This window comes from Trifolium pratense, linkage group LG7 (assembly GCF_020283565.1).
Source record: "Trifolium pratense cultivar HEN17-A07 linkage group LG7, ARS_RC_1.1, whole genome shotgun sequence".
NCBI lineage: Eukaryota > Viridiplantae > Streptophyta > Magnoliopsida > Fabales > Fabaceae > Trifolium > Trifolium pratense.
The window spans coordinates 25,544,537-25,564,045 of record NC_060065.1 but is presented as its reverse complement, the minus strand read 5'-3'; the positions used below and the strand labels follow the sequence as shown (position 1 = coordinate 25,564,045).

Below are 19,509 nucleotides of genomic sequence, written 5' to 3'. Positions count from 1 at the left end.
ATAGGGGGATCAAAAAGTTAGCTTTTAAAATAGGAGATCAAAAGTTTGGATTTTTAAAAATAGGGGAATCAAAAGTGTATTAAAGCCTTAAATAAATAAGCAGGACTTATTATTTAATTTATGGAATTAGAAATACACAGTACACCGTAAGGTGTGGTGGTACATTTAAATGAAATAGACGTTATGTTTATTAAAAAAAAATGTGAAGTCGCGTTCAAAAATCACAAGTTGTGTTAAAAAAAGTGAAGTTGTGATAACTGATAAGGAGGTTGTACTTATATGTACAACTCCCCTACTAACAAAATAATATATATGACTATTAACTAACAATTATCAACAAAAAAAATAATAATTAAACGACAAGAAAACCAAACGCTACAGTCTAGACCTGCGTTTTCTCATCCTTGTAAAATTATGGCTATGAAGGAAATAGTAGTAACGTTTCTGGTCCATACCACTGCAAATGGCATTAAAAAGAACAAATATATTACAAGATCAACTTGCGAAAACTAAAATCTATCGGCCGTCATCACAATAGGTTGAGCTTCAACCCGCTTTCTATGAAGATACGGACCCATTCCTACAGCTTCTTGCAGCTGCACACAAGATACAACAGAAAAGTTTGGCATTGCCATTGTTTTATTGATTTGTTTGGCATATAAAAGGTGCACAAACACGAGAGTGGATTCTCTAAATTTGAGGGAAAAATTGAGGAAATAATGTGTTTAAATCCCGACCCTCCATTTTATATAATAAGAAATCAATGGATAGAATTAAAATGAAACAACTTTCTCTCTTCTTCCTTTCTACAGCTCTACTCTCTCTCTCTCACACACTGCAACACGCCAATCAGCACCACTTACAGCTCACTCTCTCTTCCTTGCTACAGCTCTACTTTCTCTCTTCTTTCTTTTTTTGACAGTAATTACTCACTCATAACCTTCATAACCACAAAAAAAACAGCCAACCACAAAACTAAAGCCCACCCGTTACTGTTTTATTGTGGTTGTTGAAGCTTTGACGGAGAAGAGTGACTGGAGACTGGAGAGGTTGTCGAAGGAGAAGAAGGGTGTTGTTTTGCTTGAAAAAATGCTGATTTTGTTTTGAAATGCATTATTTATGGACCATTAAAGAGAGGATCTGGACTTCTTCCTGAATCCTCTTAGTGATATTTTCAATTTTTTAGTTTTAGGGTTCAACATCTAGAATTAGCTTCTCAAAGATGTATGCCATGGAATTAAAATTATAAGTTATGGTTTGTTAAATCCATTGTAATCAATTTCTCTAATGTTTGCAAAGACCCATAAGAAAAAGAAAAGCTAATCGGAGATTCCATTCATGTCTGCCATGGAAGTTGACTTTTTATTTTATTTTTTTAATAGGAAAACCTGATTTTTTAAGATTAAATCTGGGCCATTAATTAAAATGGAGGGCCAGGATTTAACATTATTTCCTCAATTTTTTATACAAATTGAGAGAATCCACTCTCCACAAACACTAATGCAAAACATAACGGGAAAGTCTGGCATCTAACCTTAGCAGCTATTACCGCAAAAGCAGGATCAGCAGAAACTCCACTAGACTGCGTCAATGATTTGTGGATCCGCTTGCAGCAGTTATATCTAGCTTCCATTCCTGAAATGCTCCAATTTGTGTTAAATATTTAAAATAATGCGTATTAGAGAAAATAAAGTAGGATCAAACACCTAATATCCAGTCGCTAAACATATGGAATGAATTGTATGATGCACATTAACAGTAATGCAAATCAAAATACAGACCTATTTTTGTGGTTTCGGTACTTGGGTCGGTCACAATATTTATAATCTCTTGTCTTGAGCATATCTCCATCAAGCACCAAGGTCGAGACACCAATCCACTTATCATTCGATAACCCTGAAATCATGTCACACAAAATCACATCAGACTTCTTTTGATTAAATTATTTGGACTGAAATTGAGTTTTGGGTTTTATAGTGACTGATCGACTTCTAAAGCTATTTAATCTAATGTTCAAGCATAGTTACTTAAAACATGAAATACAAAAATTAATATTAATGTCTCACCGCTATACGGATTTCTGAATCTTGCTGCAAAACTGACAGAAAAAGACCCTGCAAATTGCATGAACATGGTGAGTTCCAGTGTATAGAAACTGGGGCTTAAAGATTTTGTAAAAGAAAACTCAATAAACATTATGCCTTTGAGAAGTTTAGCTTCTAAGAGCATCAAATTTTTTTAAAAAAAAAGGGTAAAACACATACAGTGCTACAGTTTACAAGTAACAAAACAATAAAATATTGTAAGTGATAGCACTGCTATTTAATCAGGGTCATCTGTTGGGTAAGATTCTGTAAACAGATTGTTTGTCAAGTACTTATGTTATGACCAAGATGCACTTCCTGTAGGAGATACTGCAGATCTCTGATTTGAGAATCGGCTTTTTGATTTAGTTTTAAAATTTCTATTTATTTATTTCCTCTTTTAATCCTCTCTTTCCTCAATCCAAGTAATAGCCTTTAATGCAATCCTTCTAATAAAGAAGGCATATATATACTGTTGAATAACATAAGAAAGTATTTCTGCTATTCACTTTTGACATATTTCACGGTGCGGCTAATAATCAAGTTAATTCACTTTCTGTGATGTTCATATGCAACAATAGATGTTCTAAATTGTCATATTTAGATGAAAGGAAGGAGAGAAATTAAAGTGGCCCTTGAGCAAATGTATTTGGAAACAATTTTGGCCATCCCCCACAATTATATAAAACCTCCGGAAGTACACATCTGGATGGGACAAAAGCTTTTATCCAGATGTGTACATCTGAAATGACTTTGGAGTGTGGGAAATTTTTCTCTCACGTATTTTGATAGAAAGAAACTATTCAACCTGGTCTTTTTGTTTCACATCAGAAATTTCAAATTACTGGAAGAGTCATGATTAAGATATAGGACAAAGCCACAACTAGAAAAAGTTGAGAATATGCCAAACATCTTTTTAGCTTAGATAGAAACTAACCATTATACACAGACACAACTACAACTAAACATCAACTAGCCAGAAATAGCATTTAAAATGAAAGTGTTAAAAGATGACCGATGGTGTCAGCTTTGAGCTCCTAGATGCTGTTTCATAGAGTAAGCGCAGCAAGTTATCTTCTGCTTCAGCATCAAGTATGATGTCCGACTCGGATCTGGTTTCACCCGAGATGTTTCCAAGAGCATGCAATGCAGCCTGTGATTGAAGTTAAAGATTGAATCTGAATATTTATTTTGCTGTTTTAAAAGAGCTGTACAAATACATAGTTTTTTTTTTTGAAACATTGTACAAATACATACATGAGATACGGTACTGGGATCTCGGAATCAAATAACCGCTAGAGTTACATAGGGTAACTAATCAAAGTCTCTCAAAATATAAGGGGAAATATTTATTGATAAATTAGATTGGAGTGCAAAAGCATCACAATGGAAATAGAGATAACAACTATGCTAACACGAATGACTCCAACAATCATTTGCAGAACATAATATATTTTTATTAAAACTAAAACGAGAAAAAGGAAAATCAGCATGGGACCATAAACCAAAACCAATGAATAAATTCATGATGACCAAAATCTAAAGTTGGCCATACGCAGCCTATTATGAACAAAATCTTAATTAAAATTAGGAAGAGAATCCCACCAATTATAACCATTGATTAACACAGCAAGCTTTTCAGAACAATTGTCTTCTCTAAAAATACGTGAGACTAGAAACTGCTTGATAAGTGACTAGTGGTGTAGCAAACCAGGCAAAATATGATTTGATTTCCCCTAATTTTATTTCATCCTCTTTGATTTGATTCAATCATTATTAGTCTAATTAATGGGACAAATAATCATTATTGTAGTTATTGGTGGTGGTTTTAGGGTGCCAACATAGTTAGGAAACATTTAAGCCATGTCATGCATTTGCACTCAAATTTTAGCTCAGAAATTACTGGAAAACTGCTTGCAGGATTTTATGGCAATGCAAATAAAATATAGTTTAAACCTTCAGGGAAATATGCTCATCCAGATCATATGCAGCCTCAAAAAAAATTCAAAAGAAGGTATCTAGTTCACTAACCAGTTGTCTACCATGCCTTTCTGGTCCTTGTCGATCAAAAGCAGCATCAATAACATGTCTAGCAGCAGGTGATGTGCCTGAGAGTAGTAATTTAGCTCCTCTGATAACTAGGCTCACAAAAACCATGAAAAGATGAGGATCTCATAAAACAATTAACAACAATCGAACTCGTTTGAGTTTATGAGAGTAATAATGTAACTTCTTTGATAGCCAGGATCCCAAAAAACAAAACAAATTTAATATTTTAAGGAGAAGAGGCTCTCGATAAAACAATATATTTAGTGTAATGGTTTTTAAATTACTTTGTAATTTTCAAAATTGATTTTAAAAATATTTAGTGTAGAATTTTATCGAGAGTCCCTTCTCCTTAAATTATTAAATTTGTTTTGTTTTTTTGGGATCCTGGCTATCAAAGAAGTTACATCATTTGAAAAAAGTCATAATCTAGAAAGAAAGAAAAAAAAAAACAGGTTTCTAACTTGAGAAACTACTTGAAGTTGTGATTATAACTTCCTTTAAAAGGACTGTTATTTCACTTTGTAACCAGACCAATAGTACCTTCTGTTTTAAATAAAGTCTCAAAAAAACAAATAAAATGTTTATACAATCTTAAATAACTTCAATTTTAGGCTTCAACAAATGTGTCGTAAATCTTCTATTAGTATTCCACACAACTGCCTCAACATTACAAAACCGAGCATGTTGAAATTGATCATTGTTTCATAAAGGAGATTAGATAGTGGGTTAAACGGAAGGACTGTCCAATGAAAAGTTTGAGAACCTCATTTAGAAGTATAGAATTTTTTATATCAATTTACTAGATCGTGCTGCTGAGAGATGAGGTCCCACATTGGTTATGAAAGGGCTGAACTCTGTTGATTGTGTTGAAAAGAGTAATAGCAGTTGTGATCTACTATTGTATTGGGTATTAGAATGATTGAACAGTTATTGTCAGAACCATTAGTAAGACAACTATTCACGCACATTCATCTATGAGCTTAAGCTTTTGGAAAAGTTGGTCCATGATATATGAAACAATAGTCAACATAGCATTTGAGATATCTCCAAATAAATAAATTGGGAAACAACTATGACTATCTAAGCAAACTAAATCAAATGTGATCAATAAAAAGAATAATCTACAATCAACAAATACATTAGCATTAGATTGTTTGAATTCATAATAACTTGATACTAACTTCTTAATAGTAGTTTGATAGAAAAGCTCAAACACAAACCCTTATTTATAAGGTATAAGACTCCTATTCCTAAATAACTAAATAAATAAAACAACAAATCATCATAAATTTCTAATATCCTAGGAATATGGAAATTAATCTTTCGAGATAATCTAAAATACTCTAGAATTTTTTATCATACGTGATAAACATCTATGCGACTTTAAATATATTATAAAAAATATTATACGATATTTCTTATATTATAATAAATGGTAACATATTCTAATAAAAATATTGTAACATAATCTGACTCAAACTGCCACTTCTACAGCCTTCTGTGACAATTGTGCTTAGCCAGACCATAACTGATAGTTATTCAATTGTAGAAGCTGACATTGGTTCTGTTTTTATCGATAATCTTCTGTAGTCATTATAATACATTTATAACATATTGTTTGAGTGAGTTAACTAAAAATTCAGAATTATTCAGATTTTCTCCTTGAAATATTCTCCCTTTCAAATTTCACTAGTGCCAAATGACAAATAAAACATACTGTAATCAGCTTTCCTATAAAGAGATGCAAAGGATCTGTGTCACAGCTTGCAATCAGCTTATAATCATAATACGACATACTCCCTCCGTCCCATATTATAAGAAAAAAAATCACTTTTTCATGTCCCAAATTATAAGCAAAAAAAAACCAACTTTTATCATTTTCAAGATAGACTTTTACTTAATTTACTCTCTCTCTTCTTTTCCCCATAATCAATAACCAATAAAAATTCTTTTTACATCTTCCCATGAAACTTATTTCAACAAAAACACAAAAAGCCATTCTTGAAATTATCATATTTTACTTTTCTTAATAAGTGTGAAAATATTTTATTTGCTTATATTATGGGACGGAGGGAGTACTTACATAATCCTATTTGACCCAACGATTCAAGTGCAGTTTCAAATTCATCTCTATTAGAAGGGTCCTCCAAGGACTGAAGTCTACCATCAATGGAGGAAATAACAATTTTAGCACCTGAAATCAACATCACAACAATGCATATATATCAGTGAACAATTTCAAGGTCTTTTATAATAATTACAGAATTGTGCAGCATAGTGTGGGAAGCCCATGGACATTTTACAAAAGAACTGCAACAACCCCTGCAAGGAGAGACACTGTATTTGCAAACAGAACTTGATCAGGCTGCATAATATCAGCAGTTTCTAGTTCATTTGAAATTTTGCAAATTAACATGTCAACTACAAGTACAACTGACCACAAGGGCTAATAATGTTCTGTAAATATTGAGATATTGAAAACAATATTAGTATCAATCAAGATATTGTCCTTATTGAATTTCCTGGAGAGTAGTTTCCTGTTTTCCGGGAATCTACTTCCTGGCCAGAAAGAAATGCGCAGTACGAGCCCCAGACTAAAGATAGGACCAGGAAGATGCACACAAGTCCATGGACCAAACCAGGCTCTGATGCCATGTCAAAATTATGGGTTTATAACCATGTGTGGAGGTGCATATGGCAGAAGACGGTAATAGCAATTTTGTCGAGAGGATTCTGAACCTGGTAGTGGTGGAACACCGGAGAGAAAACACATGGCGGCAGACAAAAGGTGCTCAGTGGCCGCGGGTACTGTCCACCCGTGAGCAGCACTGTTGCTGAGGTAGAAAAATAAAAAAGAACAGACAAGGATCGTGTGTGGAAAATTCAAACTACTGATACCATGTAAGAATTGTATGGGCAATTTTGTGCGTCATAAAGCCACACATGATTTGTATTTATAATCAGAAAAGGAATCAAGTAATAATTACATAGGATCAAATCCCTAATTTGGGTAACGCTGTCGCTAATTTTCAGCTGCTATTATTTACATAATAAAAACATGCTAAATATGTTTTCTAACAAAATAAAATAACAAGAATTTAAATTATTTCTTGATAGAAAACACTAACAACCCCTATTTATAACCTTAATTTGACAGTCTTCTACTAGGGGTGTTAGTCTACAATACTCCAACATAATATCTAGATATTCTCCTTTAGTCTAACAACCCCCAAGCGAAAGCTTACTGAGCTTGTTACAAATATACTCTTTGAAGAGAAAATATACAACCAACTTTCACTCTTTTTAGTTGATTTTATTCCTTAATTTTTAGGGACAGATTAGGAAGGATAACATCATGCTCGTACATTGTACTCTACAATAAATACATTAATCAATCTCAAGTACTAGATCACCTGGTTCGATTTTTCTAAGGTCAGCCGCTACCTAAGAGCAAACCCTAGTTCCGGCTCCAGACATCAATTTGTTATGCTGCCAGTGCTCACTAGACCCTATTGGTTTGTTGCAGACCCTCTCTAGCTTATAGGTCATATCTTTTTCTCTGCTGTGTTTGAGCGTTTTTACGACTGCTTGGAGCCGGATTTGAGTTTCTTGGTAATTTGTGTTTGTTTCTTCTGGCTACGCCCACTTGAAGAGTGCTAGAAATATTATTTTCAACATTCACTCCATTATTGGGTGAAACAGATGTGGGTCTCACCACTTTATGTGAGATCCATATCCAAAGTGTGGGACCCACATTAATTAGTGAGTGTTGGAAAGAGAGTTCTTAGCACTCCTCTAGCGACTTTACTGCAACATGTTTGAGTTTAGTTATTGTTTGTACTTTGATGGTCGCAAAACAAGCTTCCACTTCAACCACTATATCATTTTCCTATCTCACTCTGAGAGATCTTGGATTTTAGAATTCGGTGCTTTTGATCATATAGTTTGGTAATCCTCTCTCATTTCTAATTGTCACCACCTAAAACACCTCACCACATTACCTTTGCAAATGGTTCAAAGGCACAGTCTATTGGTGTTATCTAAGCTTCTTACCTTCCATTCCTGTCTCTAAATGTTGTCTTATTTGCTCCTAGTTGCCCCTTAATTTCAATTTGTCAGCTAATACACACAATTTTCCAAAACATTTACTTTTGATTCTTTATAAGGGACCGAAGTACGAGATAGACAATTAGAACATGATCTGTTTATCAGGGTCCCAATTACCTTTGTATAAGTTATGAGTTTTAGATAAAAGGAAGAGAAAAACAATATGAACTTGATCCAATTCTTGAGATCTCAATTTGTAGAAGTTGAGTTTTATATAAAAGGAAGAGAGAAATGATAAAAACTTCAATACTATTGATAATAACTTAATAAACAAGACTCTTAATCTTAAATAAACAGGGAAATAAAAAATCATAATAATATCAAGTAATATAGAAGTTAATCCTAAGAGATGATCATGTTCAAAGATTATAATCTGATCCTAAGAAATAACTAAGATACTCTAAAATATTGTCAAAGATATTATAAGAAATTTTCTTTTATTCTAGCACTCCCCCTCAAGCTAAATCTTTAAGCTTGTTACAAATATACCCTATAAGAGTTTGACATGTGGTGTTCTCCTCATAATGCATCTCAATATGTATAACGCACATTAGTTCGAAAAAAATAAAATCAAATTTATGTATCTCCCAACAAATATTAGTAAATAAAAGAACCCAATGGACAAATGGGCAAGTCTTACATGGTTCATCTATGGAAGAGTATGTAATTTCCTTGGATAGTATCCTTCCGCTTATCATCATTGCTCTTGATCTTAAAATTGAATCCGAGGAATCATCACTAACATCATGAAAACATGTGATTGAACCATAAAAACAATTTTCACAACACCCACTAAAGGAAAAATATAAAAAACTTGGCCACATAATAAGTACCTAATTATCGATGAAAGCAGTTGAAAGAGGCTACTCTTTGACAAAAATTCTGCACCATGCTCAACCTCTGCTAGCTGCATCCATTTCACTAGTAATGAGAATATGTAGATATGCACACAATGTAAATTGGGCAAATGTAAAACAATTGATAATTGTTAACATAGAATTCGTAAATTCTGCCTGTAAGTGTGTGATAGACACTTAAGAGTCAATATAAGGGTTCATAATGGGTGAGTAGAAGAGGGAAGTTAAATAATGTGCGTGATCCGTGCTTCAATGACGGTCAAACTACAGGGACAGTGATGTGATCCTAAAATTCTATCCTTTAACAAGAATTATTTCGGTCATGGAATAAAAAGAACCAATTAATTTTGGTTGAAATTGTGATTTTCGTAGTTTTATATATGTTTGTGTTAATTTTCGTGCAAATAAGGTGCTGAAGCAAAGGAGTTACAAAAGTGATCATGAGCATCCAAAAGGGAGTTCAGATATGCTCCATTAGCTTATCCTCCAGTTTGCTCCAGTTCCTTGCTAGATCTATGACACGTGTAAAAAACAATAATCAACCGTTCTGATTTAAAGTAATGTTTTTCAGTTTTAAATGTACCAAAAACAAATAGAAGAAACAACCCAAACCGCCGCCGTGAAACAAATCACCTATAATAGATCTTGTCTTTCTTCTCCCATCTTCTCTTCTCCGGTTCTCTTTCTCGTTTTTTCATATAACACATATTTTACCTTTTTGTTTGTTACATGTTATTTTTTCACCATTAATCCTTTTATATTCCTAGAAACACGATGACCCTAATTTTCTTCTCACAGAGCATGATTTTTTTTTTCTGTACTCAAAATTGCAGAAGCTTACCATCTTAAAATTGAAAATATGAAATTAAGATTAATTATAGGCAAACAAATTTTCATTATAGCCAAACAAATTTTCAATCAAACAATCTTCAATCTTCAAATTGAAAAAGGGAAAGGGAAAAATGGCAGCACAAAGGAGACACTTGAATTGTGAAGCGACGAGGACGGTAAACGGCGAGTCGGCGACAAGGAGAGAAAGACAGCGGCGACTGAGTGACACAACGACGGAGATGGGTGGGTTATTTGTTTCACGATGAGAATAAGAGGTATCTCAATTGTTTAATCTACTTTACCATTTTTCAATCTCACCCGTTGATTTCTTTTATATCCACATGTCATAGATCTAGCAAGGAACTGGAGCAAACTGGAGGATAAGCTAATGGAGCATATCTGAACTCTCCAAGAGTAGGAGAGAGAAATGGCGCTGGTTATAAAAGGAAGGCAATAAAGTGGTGCTGCTACATATTAAGAGCAATGAAGAGCTATTATTCAGTCATCTAAATGACGAAATCAATTTGTAACCATCCAAGCATTACTTCAGCCGTCCATATCATTAATCAGCCACACAAATATATATTTTTTGGTTTATAACCCTCTGGTTCCTAGGGGAAAGGGGCCCTAGTAATCCAGAGTTCGGCCGCGAGGTAAGTAAAGTCTGGCCAAAAAATTGTTCCACCCAGGAATCGAACCCAGGTTCTCCCGAAATCCGTCCTTTTTGGTGAAGCTCATTAACCACTTAAGCCCAATGACTTGGTTAGCCACACAAATATTTATTTTCTAATTATTTTGTAACAATCTTGTAATAATGCAGCCTAGTCATTGATGATAGAATTATTGGCTGTATTTTTATTAGTTTCTCTTGCTTTCTATGTACTAAAAACATGGCCTTACCTCTATATATATATATATATATAGAAGGCACACTGCTGAATAAAGATATGATGCATTTTGTTTAAAAAAAAAAACCACTTTTAGTGATTTTTATGAGCATTGCTCTATTGGTTCTGGATTGAACCATCTATCTATCTTATCAAGAAACCACGTTTCTTGTGGCGATCCTCACTTGGTTTATCACTATTCTTGGATTAGAATTGTGATTGCCTTCATTTCTGTCTATTTCCATCCATTCTTTTTATTTTGTTATCTAATTATCAAGTTTTTTCTCTCATCAGACAGGCTAATCTGGAAAAGATGAAATCTCCTGGTAGGGTCACTAGTCAGATCGGCCATGGAGGAGATGGATAAGGCAGCGGCGGTCAGATCGGCCATGGAGAAGATGGATGAGGCAGCGGCGGTCGACGGCGCTGAGAAGCTACCTTAGTGGTCTGCACTTCTAAGGGATTTGTGAAGGTGCCAAAAAGGGCCATGCAATGAAGGATGGTAGGGTTTAAATTTGGATGCAGAAACCCTGGGATCAGGAGCTATGATGCCAATATAAAAATAGATAAGAGAGAAAAAAAATTGAATCATCCATGTTAATTGTATCGCACAAATAAGGAAACACATCAAAAATTAAAATTGTATGAAATCAATGTCCTAATTGCATTACAGCACAAACTTACTTAATTACAGATCATATCTAATAGTATCATATATAGCCACAACGAGACAGAGAAATAGAGAGAGGGGAGAGAGAGAGAGAGAGAGTAGTCACCTCATACAGCAGCTCGAAAACGCTTAAAGTTACAAGGGTATCATCTGCACTTCTGATTTCTGCTTCCAACAATTTAAGTAGGTTTAAACTGTATATGGCAGATGCTGCTGAGGTAGATACAGAGAAAAGCTTCACCACTAAAGCCAATACACGAACTCGACCCTAAATCAGGATGGTAAGAGGATAAATAATAGTACATTAAGGAAAGTTCAATCAATGGGTGAATCACACCAAAACAAAACGCGTGACACCAGCAAATTAAAATCAAAAAATTTAGTTATTACATACAAGGATAACAGCTATATATATATAGAGGGAGAGATCAAATTACACCGGTGTAACATTTGAGTAATGTTACACCGCTCAATAACGCTTCAACGAATACAAATTTTACAAAATCCACCGTTGGATTGAAAGTTTATATCATTTAGATCATTCATGTTCAATTTTACAAAAATCTAAAAGCGTTTGATATGTTATTGAGACCGATCAAAATTAACGCTTTATGTGTTTTTATTGAATATATGAATTTAGTTATTACAATACAAGGATAACAGCTATATATATATATATATATATATATATATATATATATATATATATATATATATATATATATGGGGAGGGATCAAATTACACCGGTGTAACATTTGAGTAATGTTACACCGCTCAATAACGCTTCAACGAATACAAATTTTACAAAATACACCGTTGGATTGAAAGTTTATATCATTTAGATCATCCATGTTCAATTCTATAAAAATCTAAAATCATTTGATATGTTATTGAGATTGATCAAGCTTAACGGTATTCAATAAAAACACATAAAGCGTTAATCTTAATCGGTCTCAATAACATAACAAATATTATTAAAAGATCCTATTCAACGACTATATAGGGGGTTGCTAATATTATTAAAAGATCCTATTTTATAAATATATCCCCCCACCCTGCCAACAAGCTCAAGGTGGATTAACAGTAGAAACTGGCTCAGTAGAATGAGCAGTGGATGCAGAAATCTGGAGGTTTAGAAAGGATTGTAAAGAATGACAGGAATAGGAGGTGGGTGATGGCATAAGCTGCAGATGTTGGTTCAGCAGATGGTTTGAAAATAAGTCTGTATAAGGAAATATAAACTCATTGAATAAGAGTCCGAGAGTCAGACATTCAAGAGATCAAAAATCAAGCTTATGGGGACTGTTTGGCTTTGAGAGGAAAGGAACATAAGCACAACTAAAGACCTGGAGTGAAGTAATGAATATTATGTTATTTTTGATTTATTATTGATTTATATATTATATCAAATATCAAATATAAAATAAAAAATTATTATTGGTCCAAAACCAGCCGAACCCAGTCAAACTTTTGAACCTTGAACCAGTGCCAACACTTATTCAATTCATGGTCTGGTTTTGATTATCTTGCCTATAATGACTCCAAATATTTCATCTAGGCTCTGTTTGGCAAAAATAACTTATGGCTGATAAGCTAGCTGATAGCTTATGGCTGATGGCTGATAGCTTCTAGCTGATAAGCTGTGATTGAAGTGTTTGGTAAGATTAGCGGTTCAACTGACTGATAAATGTAAAATGACATAAAAGGACATCTTTAATTCAATAATGTTTTTTATCCAATTAATACTATTTAAGATACTTAGAATTTAATATTTTAAGTTTATTTTATTTTTTTTTTACAATATTTTAAGTTTATTAATTCAATAAATATATCTTTCAAACATTATTATTAAACTAATTTTTATACGCTGAATTTTTTTTTTAAATTATTATTTTCCTTTCAGTTGATATACTTTATGAAAAATAACAAAAAAAAAAATAACAACAAAATATATTCACAATATAGTATAATGGTTAATTATAGTAAGGTACGTTGTTTCAAAAAAAAAATTATAGTAAGGTACGTACCTATGAATTGATAAAAAAAATAATATGTTTTAACCTTCATATTTGAAAATAGATAATAAGACAACGTTAAAACATACTATATACATGTGGTTTTAAAAGAAGCAACGTCAAAACATGCATTTACTTATTTTATTTTAAATTCTAATGATAATAAATTATAAAGGGTAAATATGGATTTTAGTTAAAATAATAAGGGTAAAAGAGGAAGAAAAAATGAAAAGCTAGAAACTATAAGCTCAGAAGCTACTTGAAATAGCTTCTGAAAAAGAAGCTATAAGTAAGTAAAATAAGCTAAAAGCTCTTTCTGAAAAAGACTGTTACCAAACAAGTCTTTTAGCTTATAAGCCATAAAACAAAAGCTAAAAGCTAGCTTTTTTGGCTTGCCAAACAGACCCCTAGTGATGGGTGGATCATGGAGAATGAAGACTTTGTTCAAGACCAAGTTGGAGAGGATGCCGTTCCAATTTTTTATTTTTATGATGATAATGATGAAGACGGAAAGGGTACTTCAGTAATAATACTCCTCTCTCTCTTTTATTTATACATTTCTCTTAATCTGTGTGAATAGATCAACAAGGTCAGTTATTATGCGACGGAGGGAATAAAGAGGAAGGAGTTAGATAAATATATCAAAATAGGCGATGGGGGGAATAAAGAGGAAGGAGTTAAGTATATCGAAATAGATAAGATGATATACTCAGATAAAGATATCTTGGGACTGCATCACACGTGTCTTGTTTTTTTCTACCATTAACAAGGAACATTGAGATCTTTGAAATTAGAACTGTTCTCCTGACTAAATTGCATCAGTTTCCACGCATATAGGTACCAGTACACTGATAGTAAAAACATTTGAGGTCTTGAACCATTAAAAAAATTCTCCCTTGAACGTTATTTCCAAATCATAAAAAAGATAAATCACAGCTTTATAAGAGAAGAGCTCGGCTTACTTTACAGAACCTCCCCGTGCAATATCAAGACTAAACCCTCCAAATAGTCTATATGTTAAAATATACAATGATAAATGCAAAACCGTGCATTAACATATTAGTATTCATACCAGTGACGAACATTGTGATGCTATGATCCCAAGGTCTGTATCACCTCCTTTGGTAGATGGAAAGACTATGTCCTGCAATAGTATTATATGTCAAACAGAAATCATGAAGAATATGGTGCTAATTGATCACCTATCTATCTTCCATTCAAGTAGAAGCATGCAAGCCTAGGTGACTTGACAATAAAATCTCTTACCATGCCTTCAGGAAAACTAGCCAACTTCTTTATTGCATTGATTGCCGCAGCTGCCACATCTTCGTTTCTGCATATGTGAGAAGATGAGAATTCCTCTCACTCACAAGCTCCCTAAATTCTTAGGATATAGAATAGGGAAAACTAGGTAGGAAGTTAGTTAGTTAGTTAGTTAGTTTAGTTAAAGAAGTATTTGTATAAATAGGGGAATACAAATACGAGGATAAAGAGGGTATTATTGAGTATTGTAATCATTGTGAATGTGAGTACTGTGAATACAGTATTGACTCTATTGGGAAGGGGAACCCATACATGGGATATTTCTCTCATATTCTACTTCCCAACATAAACTGGCTCGCAGGTGTAGAATCTAGCATAGTCCAATTGCAGCACACCGATCTCAAAGAAGGGTTGCAAAGATGATGGACCCAAAAGCGTAATATAGGAAAAACAGAACAAGGGTTGACAAACACAGTGGAAAATGTGCTTGTGGGTGGTATTCTTGCTGGAAAATGTAGTCGAGGCAGTAGGCAGGCTCTACTGAAGCGACAGTCCTTCTTGTAATCTAAGACTAAAACAATTGTTAATACATTCCCAAACGTTTGGGAACTCCACAGCAAAACAGTGACAGGACAGATCAAAAGAGGATTGAACTAGCTCAAGATAGCATGTTGAAGTATGTGTTTTAGATAAAAGAATAAGAGAAATAATAAGGACTTTGAATATGACAATGGTGTAATATTATTGATAAAGATTTGATACTAAAAGATAAAACACTAACACCTATATATAGAATTGCGAGACTTCTAATCTTAAATAAATAGGAAAATCTTAATAAAATAATACGAAACTAATCTAAGAGACAATCTAAGATACTCTAACTTCTAAGATTAGAAACTAATCCTGGGCGATAAACAAATATATAATATAAAATCAAATATATCATAAGATATTTTCTTTCATTCTCACCCTCTTGTTTCAGCATTTTCTTATTTGTTGTTCCAGAACCCCAAGACTTGAAATTACCTTGATACAGGCCCGAATTCCAGCATTAATATAGACAATTTTTGCAGTATAATTCAATTAAATCACCTGGTACTTATATTATACTGAAACGTCTTTATACTAGTGTATCCAATGCACACTTAATGTCAAGATGAGGTACGAATGAATTCTTAATTAATTCAGCTTATCTAATTGGAACTAAATCACTCAAGCTATTTACAGGTGATACAATAACTGGCACAATAAAAGATCAGGTGTTACTGAAACAAAGCACTAGGGCAAAGCAGCTATGATATGATATGATATGAGACACATAATAATGTTTTCTCTACTTACCCATTGATAAGGCAATCAAGCAAAAGAGAATATATGTTAAATTCTTTAATAAGATGAGCAGCAACTGTGTGAGAATTGTCAAGATTCTTGAGAAGGCAAGTGACCTGCAAAAATCAGTTAAAAAGTTATTTGCACGAGTAGAAAGTCATAAATAACTATCAAACCATCTCAAATCCATTTGAAGAGAATTTCTCTTGGAGTAACCACTTTTTAACTATTAATTTCCAAATCAGATATAACACTATTCAATAAAAAAGTTGGGCAGAGCAATTTTGAAGATTTGGACTCAAGATAGAGCATATAAGTTGAATTCTCCAAGCTTGGAACAAATATATTGCTCCCAATCTGATCTGTTTCTACTTTCTTACCTGCCAATCTTATCTTAATATTAAAATTATAATTAGGGTGGTTAGGATCACTCCTTTCCCTGCCAGTGTATCTCTCTTATTAATATTCCTTCCCTCCTAAAATTCACATGGAATCAGAGCTTCGGCTCTGATAGCCCTCGATGGCAAAGGCAAACTCAACTACTTGACTGGAGACACTCCTCAACTAGGAAAACCCAATCACTCTTCAAAAATTGAAGTCAGAAAATTCTCTCATCATAGTGTGGCTGATTAATTCAATGGGACTCACATTAGGGAAGACATATTTATTTCTTCCATCCGCTATAAGGATGTATGTGAAGCAGTCTACAATTTCTATTCCAACTTAGATAACTCGTCACAGTTTTTTTATCTCAAAACTCAATTATGGCAGTCCAAACAAGGAGTCCAAAATGTCACCACCTATTACAACACCATGGTTACTCTTTGGCTGGAACTGGACCGGTGTTACTACGACGGTAGGGAAAATCCCAAAGGCATGGCTAAATTTAAGAAAAGAGAAGAAAGAAAAGAGAAGAAAATAAAGAGTCTACATGTTGCTAGCAGGTCCCAACCCATAATTAGATGAGGTTGTGGCAGAATACTTGGCAGAAAAACCACTGCCATCAATGCGTGAAGCTGAAACGAAAAAATACTACGAATTCAAACTTCACTCATGATAGATTAACTGGTGGCTGTTTTAGCTTTTTCCACACAGCTTACTACAGAATCGTCACGTATAAAGTTTTCATTGAGTCAAGTTATAGTACATTGACGAGTGTCAAACCACATTGAAGTAAAACAAAGGCAAAGTTCAAATTAAAGAGAATGCAAAATAGATTCCACTATTAAAAATAAAAATGTTTGTTTCTTTATGGGAGGTGCTTGGGTGGTTCTTTTTGCATTTTGTAGGGTATTTGGCGATCACTTTCTATTGTATGACTTTGGCATCTCTTGTGCCTCCTTTTAGTAATTTAATGTATTTGGCATTTCCTAAAAAAACAAAAGGATTTAAATAAATTTGGTATATACATAATATATGGACGTACTGTTTTGCAAGCTAAGGATCTGACTGCTTGAGAATCTGCCTGCAGACCAACTTGAACAAATGGCTGAGCCAAAAACATAATATCAAACCAATAAGCATATAAATATAACAATAAATTCATAATTTACTAGGAGAAATCATAGTTATCAGCATGTGTGTAGACTGAAAATTACTGATAAAACACAGGAAACAAATTTTTGATGCCCCTCTAAGAATAATAGTTAAACTGTACAGAAACAATTTCCAAAGTATTTTGCTTTTGTCCATCAAAAGGTTTTAATTGTTGAGAACACGCTTTGAAACGCAGTGTCTAGAATCTAAATTATGTGATTCCAATAGTACAAAAACATTATTATATATAAATTGAAAAATAACATATGCATTAACTAATTATAAAATATTAAAATTAAATTACTATGAAATTATGTTGATATATTTTAGAAAAGTACAATGAAACAGAAAAAGGAGTAGGGAAATCACAAACCATATACTGTGGAATCAAGGAAGCACCCAACTTAGTTTTGAATAACCTTTGAAGGCATTGAACTAGAGTACTTTCAAGACCTGGCACATCAAATTGAGTCTGCAATGCACTGCAAAATTAAAGGAGAAAATGAAGCATAAGTTTCTCTTAACAGGTCGTTTCACTTTCAGTCGCTATTTTCAAATCAACATTGATTGAACAAAACCCCAAATTTACTTGATGACAAAGAACAGAAGAAATTAAGTGGAAAAACTAAAAATAAAACCCTAAATCATGCATCACATAGGCTTTATGACAATAGAAGGAGAAAAAGAAAAGTGAGAAAAAGAAAGTGACTTGATTATGAGTGGAAGGGGGAAGCGATTGAGAAATTGTGTAGCAGAATGATCACTATGAGAACCTGAAATAAAACTGAGCGATGTTGTTATGCTACAAAGTAATAGTAGAATAGAATGGGAAAAGTTAAGTATAGATAGATACCAGGGTAGTGGGCGAAATCTGTAGCGGCTTCAAGGAGTTGGGATTGTTCGTCCATTGCTATTTGCTCTGCGTAAGGGCAAACACATCAATGAAGTCCGAAGAAGTATCAGAACCGAAAAAGAGAAGGGGATAATAGCTAAATCTACGAACAAAACTCACAGCATCCGAGTTAACAGCATACAACGGCAAAATGCATGATAAAGTTAAAGTCACTGAAGTATCCCTGCCTCCGGATCTGCAGCGTTGAAGCTCAAATCATTGGTTGAATCTCTAATTGACTGAAGCCGATATTTTCAATAGAAATCAAATGAACACCGCAACAATACGGGACAACAAAAACGTCGCACAAAACGACGAACAACACAACGCCGCACTCAGACGGCGAAATCACAAAAAAGAAAACACAAAAGAAAAACTTGATCAATGTGAAGATCACTTATTTAAATACAACGGCAAAATGCATGATAAAGTTAAAGTCACTGAAGTATCCATCCCTCCGGATTTGCAGCGTTGAAGCCCAAATCATTGGTTGAATCTCTAATTGACTGAAGCTGATATTTTCAATATAAATCCAATGAACACCGCAACAATACGGGACAACAAAAACGTCGCACAAAACGACGAACAACACAACGCCGCACTCAGACGGCGAAATCACAAAAAAGAAAACACAAAATAAAAACTTGATCAATGTGAAGATCACTTATTTAAATAAAAAAAAAAAAGAAAATAAAAAACAACTATGAGGGGTGATTTTGGGTCAAAAATTGACCCTAAAACCACCCCTCCTTGGTAGATCAAGAAAAAAAAACTAGGTTAAGGTGGGGGCGGTGGCTATGAAGAAAAGGAGAAGAAAGGTTTTAACACGTAGCAATAAAGATGTTTTCTCTCTGGAACGTGTATTTTTTATACTCCAAATATTCCAATTTTGTCCTTGATAAAAACTCTGGTTCGCACAAACCAAAGTTTTTTCTAGTTCAAATTTAAGGAAAATTTGATTAACAGGAGTTAGGATCCTCTCCATTTC

General features: G+C 33.6%; 1 protein-coding gene across 3 annotated transcripts; it reads right to left on the bottom strand.

Annotated features, from left to right (window-relative positions):
• Positions 1-330: 330 nt before the first annotated feature.
• Positions 331-18,653, bottom strand: LOC123895299. 3 transcript variants are annotated; one of them, XM_045945553.1, is made up of 17 exons: positions 18,483-18,653; positions 18,339-18,402; positions 18,003-18,111; positions 17,520-17,582; positions 16,106-16,209; positions 14,768-14,834; positions 14,574-14,645; positions 11,592-11,753; positions 9,074-9,147; positions 8,881-8,978; positions 6,217-6,327; positions 4,116-4,222; positions 3,100-3,237; positions 2,067-2,114; positions 1,782-1,896; positions 1,535-1,635; positions 331-596 (listed from the first exon to the last, which is right to left on the bottom strand). In XM_045945553.1, the coding sequence occupies exons 1-17, from the start codon at positions 18,535-18,537 to the stop codon at positions 510-512; spliced, it is 1,575 nt and encodes a 524-aa protein (XP_045801509.1). In that variant the 5' UTR covers positions 18,538-18,653; the 3' UTR covers positions 331-509. The 3 variants fall into 3 exon arrangements, with proteins under 3 accessions (XP_045801509.1, XP_045801510.1, XP_045801511.1); XM_045945554.1 differs by having other exon boundaries at positions 18,339-18,413; positions 18,483-18,591; XM_045945555.1 differs by lacking the exon at positions 18,339-18,402 and having other exon boundaries at positions 18,483-18,603.
• Positions 18,654-19,509: the final 856 nt, after the last annotated feature.

Excerpts from the sequence above, each read along its gene's own strand:
- LOC123895299 (XM_045945553.1), bottom strand. The coding sequence starts at position 18,537 with ATGGACGAACAATCCCAACTCCTTGAAGCCGCTACAGATTTCGCCCAC. Across the intron at positions 18,403-18,482 it reads AGATTTCGCCCACTACCCTG|GTTCTCATAGTGATCATTCT; the intron begins GTATCTATCTAT and ends GTTTTATTTCAG. Across the intron at positions 16,210-17,519 it reads GATCCTTAGCTTGCAAAACA|GTCACTTGCCTTCTCAAGAA; the intron begins GTACGTCCATAT and ends TGATTTTTGCAG.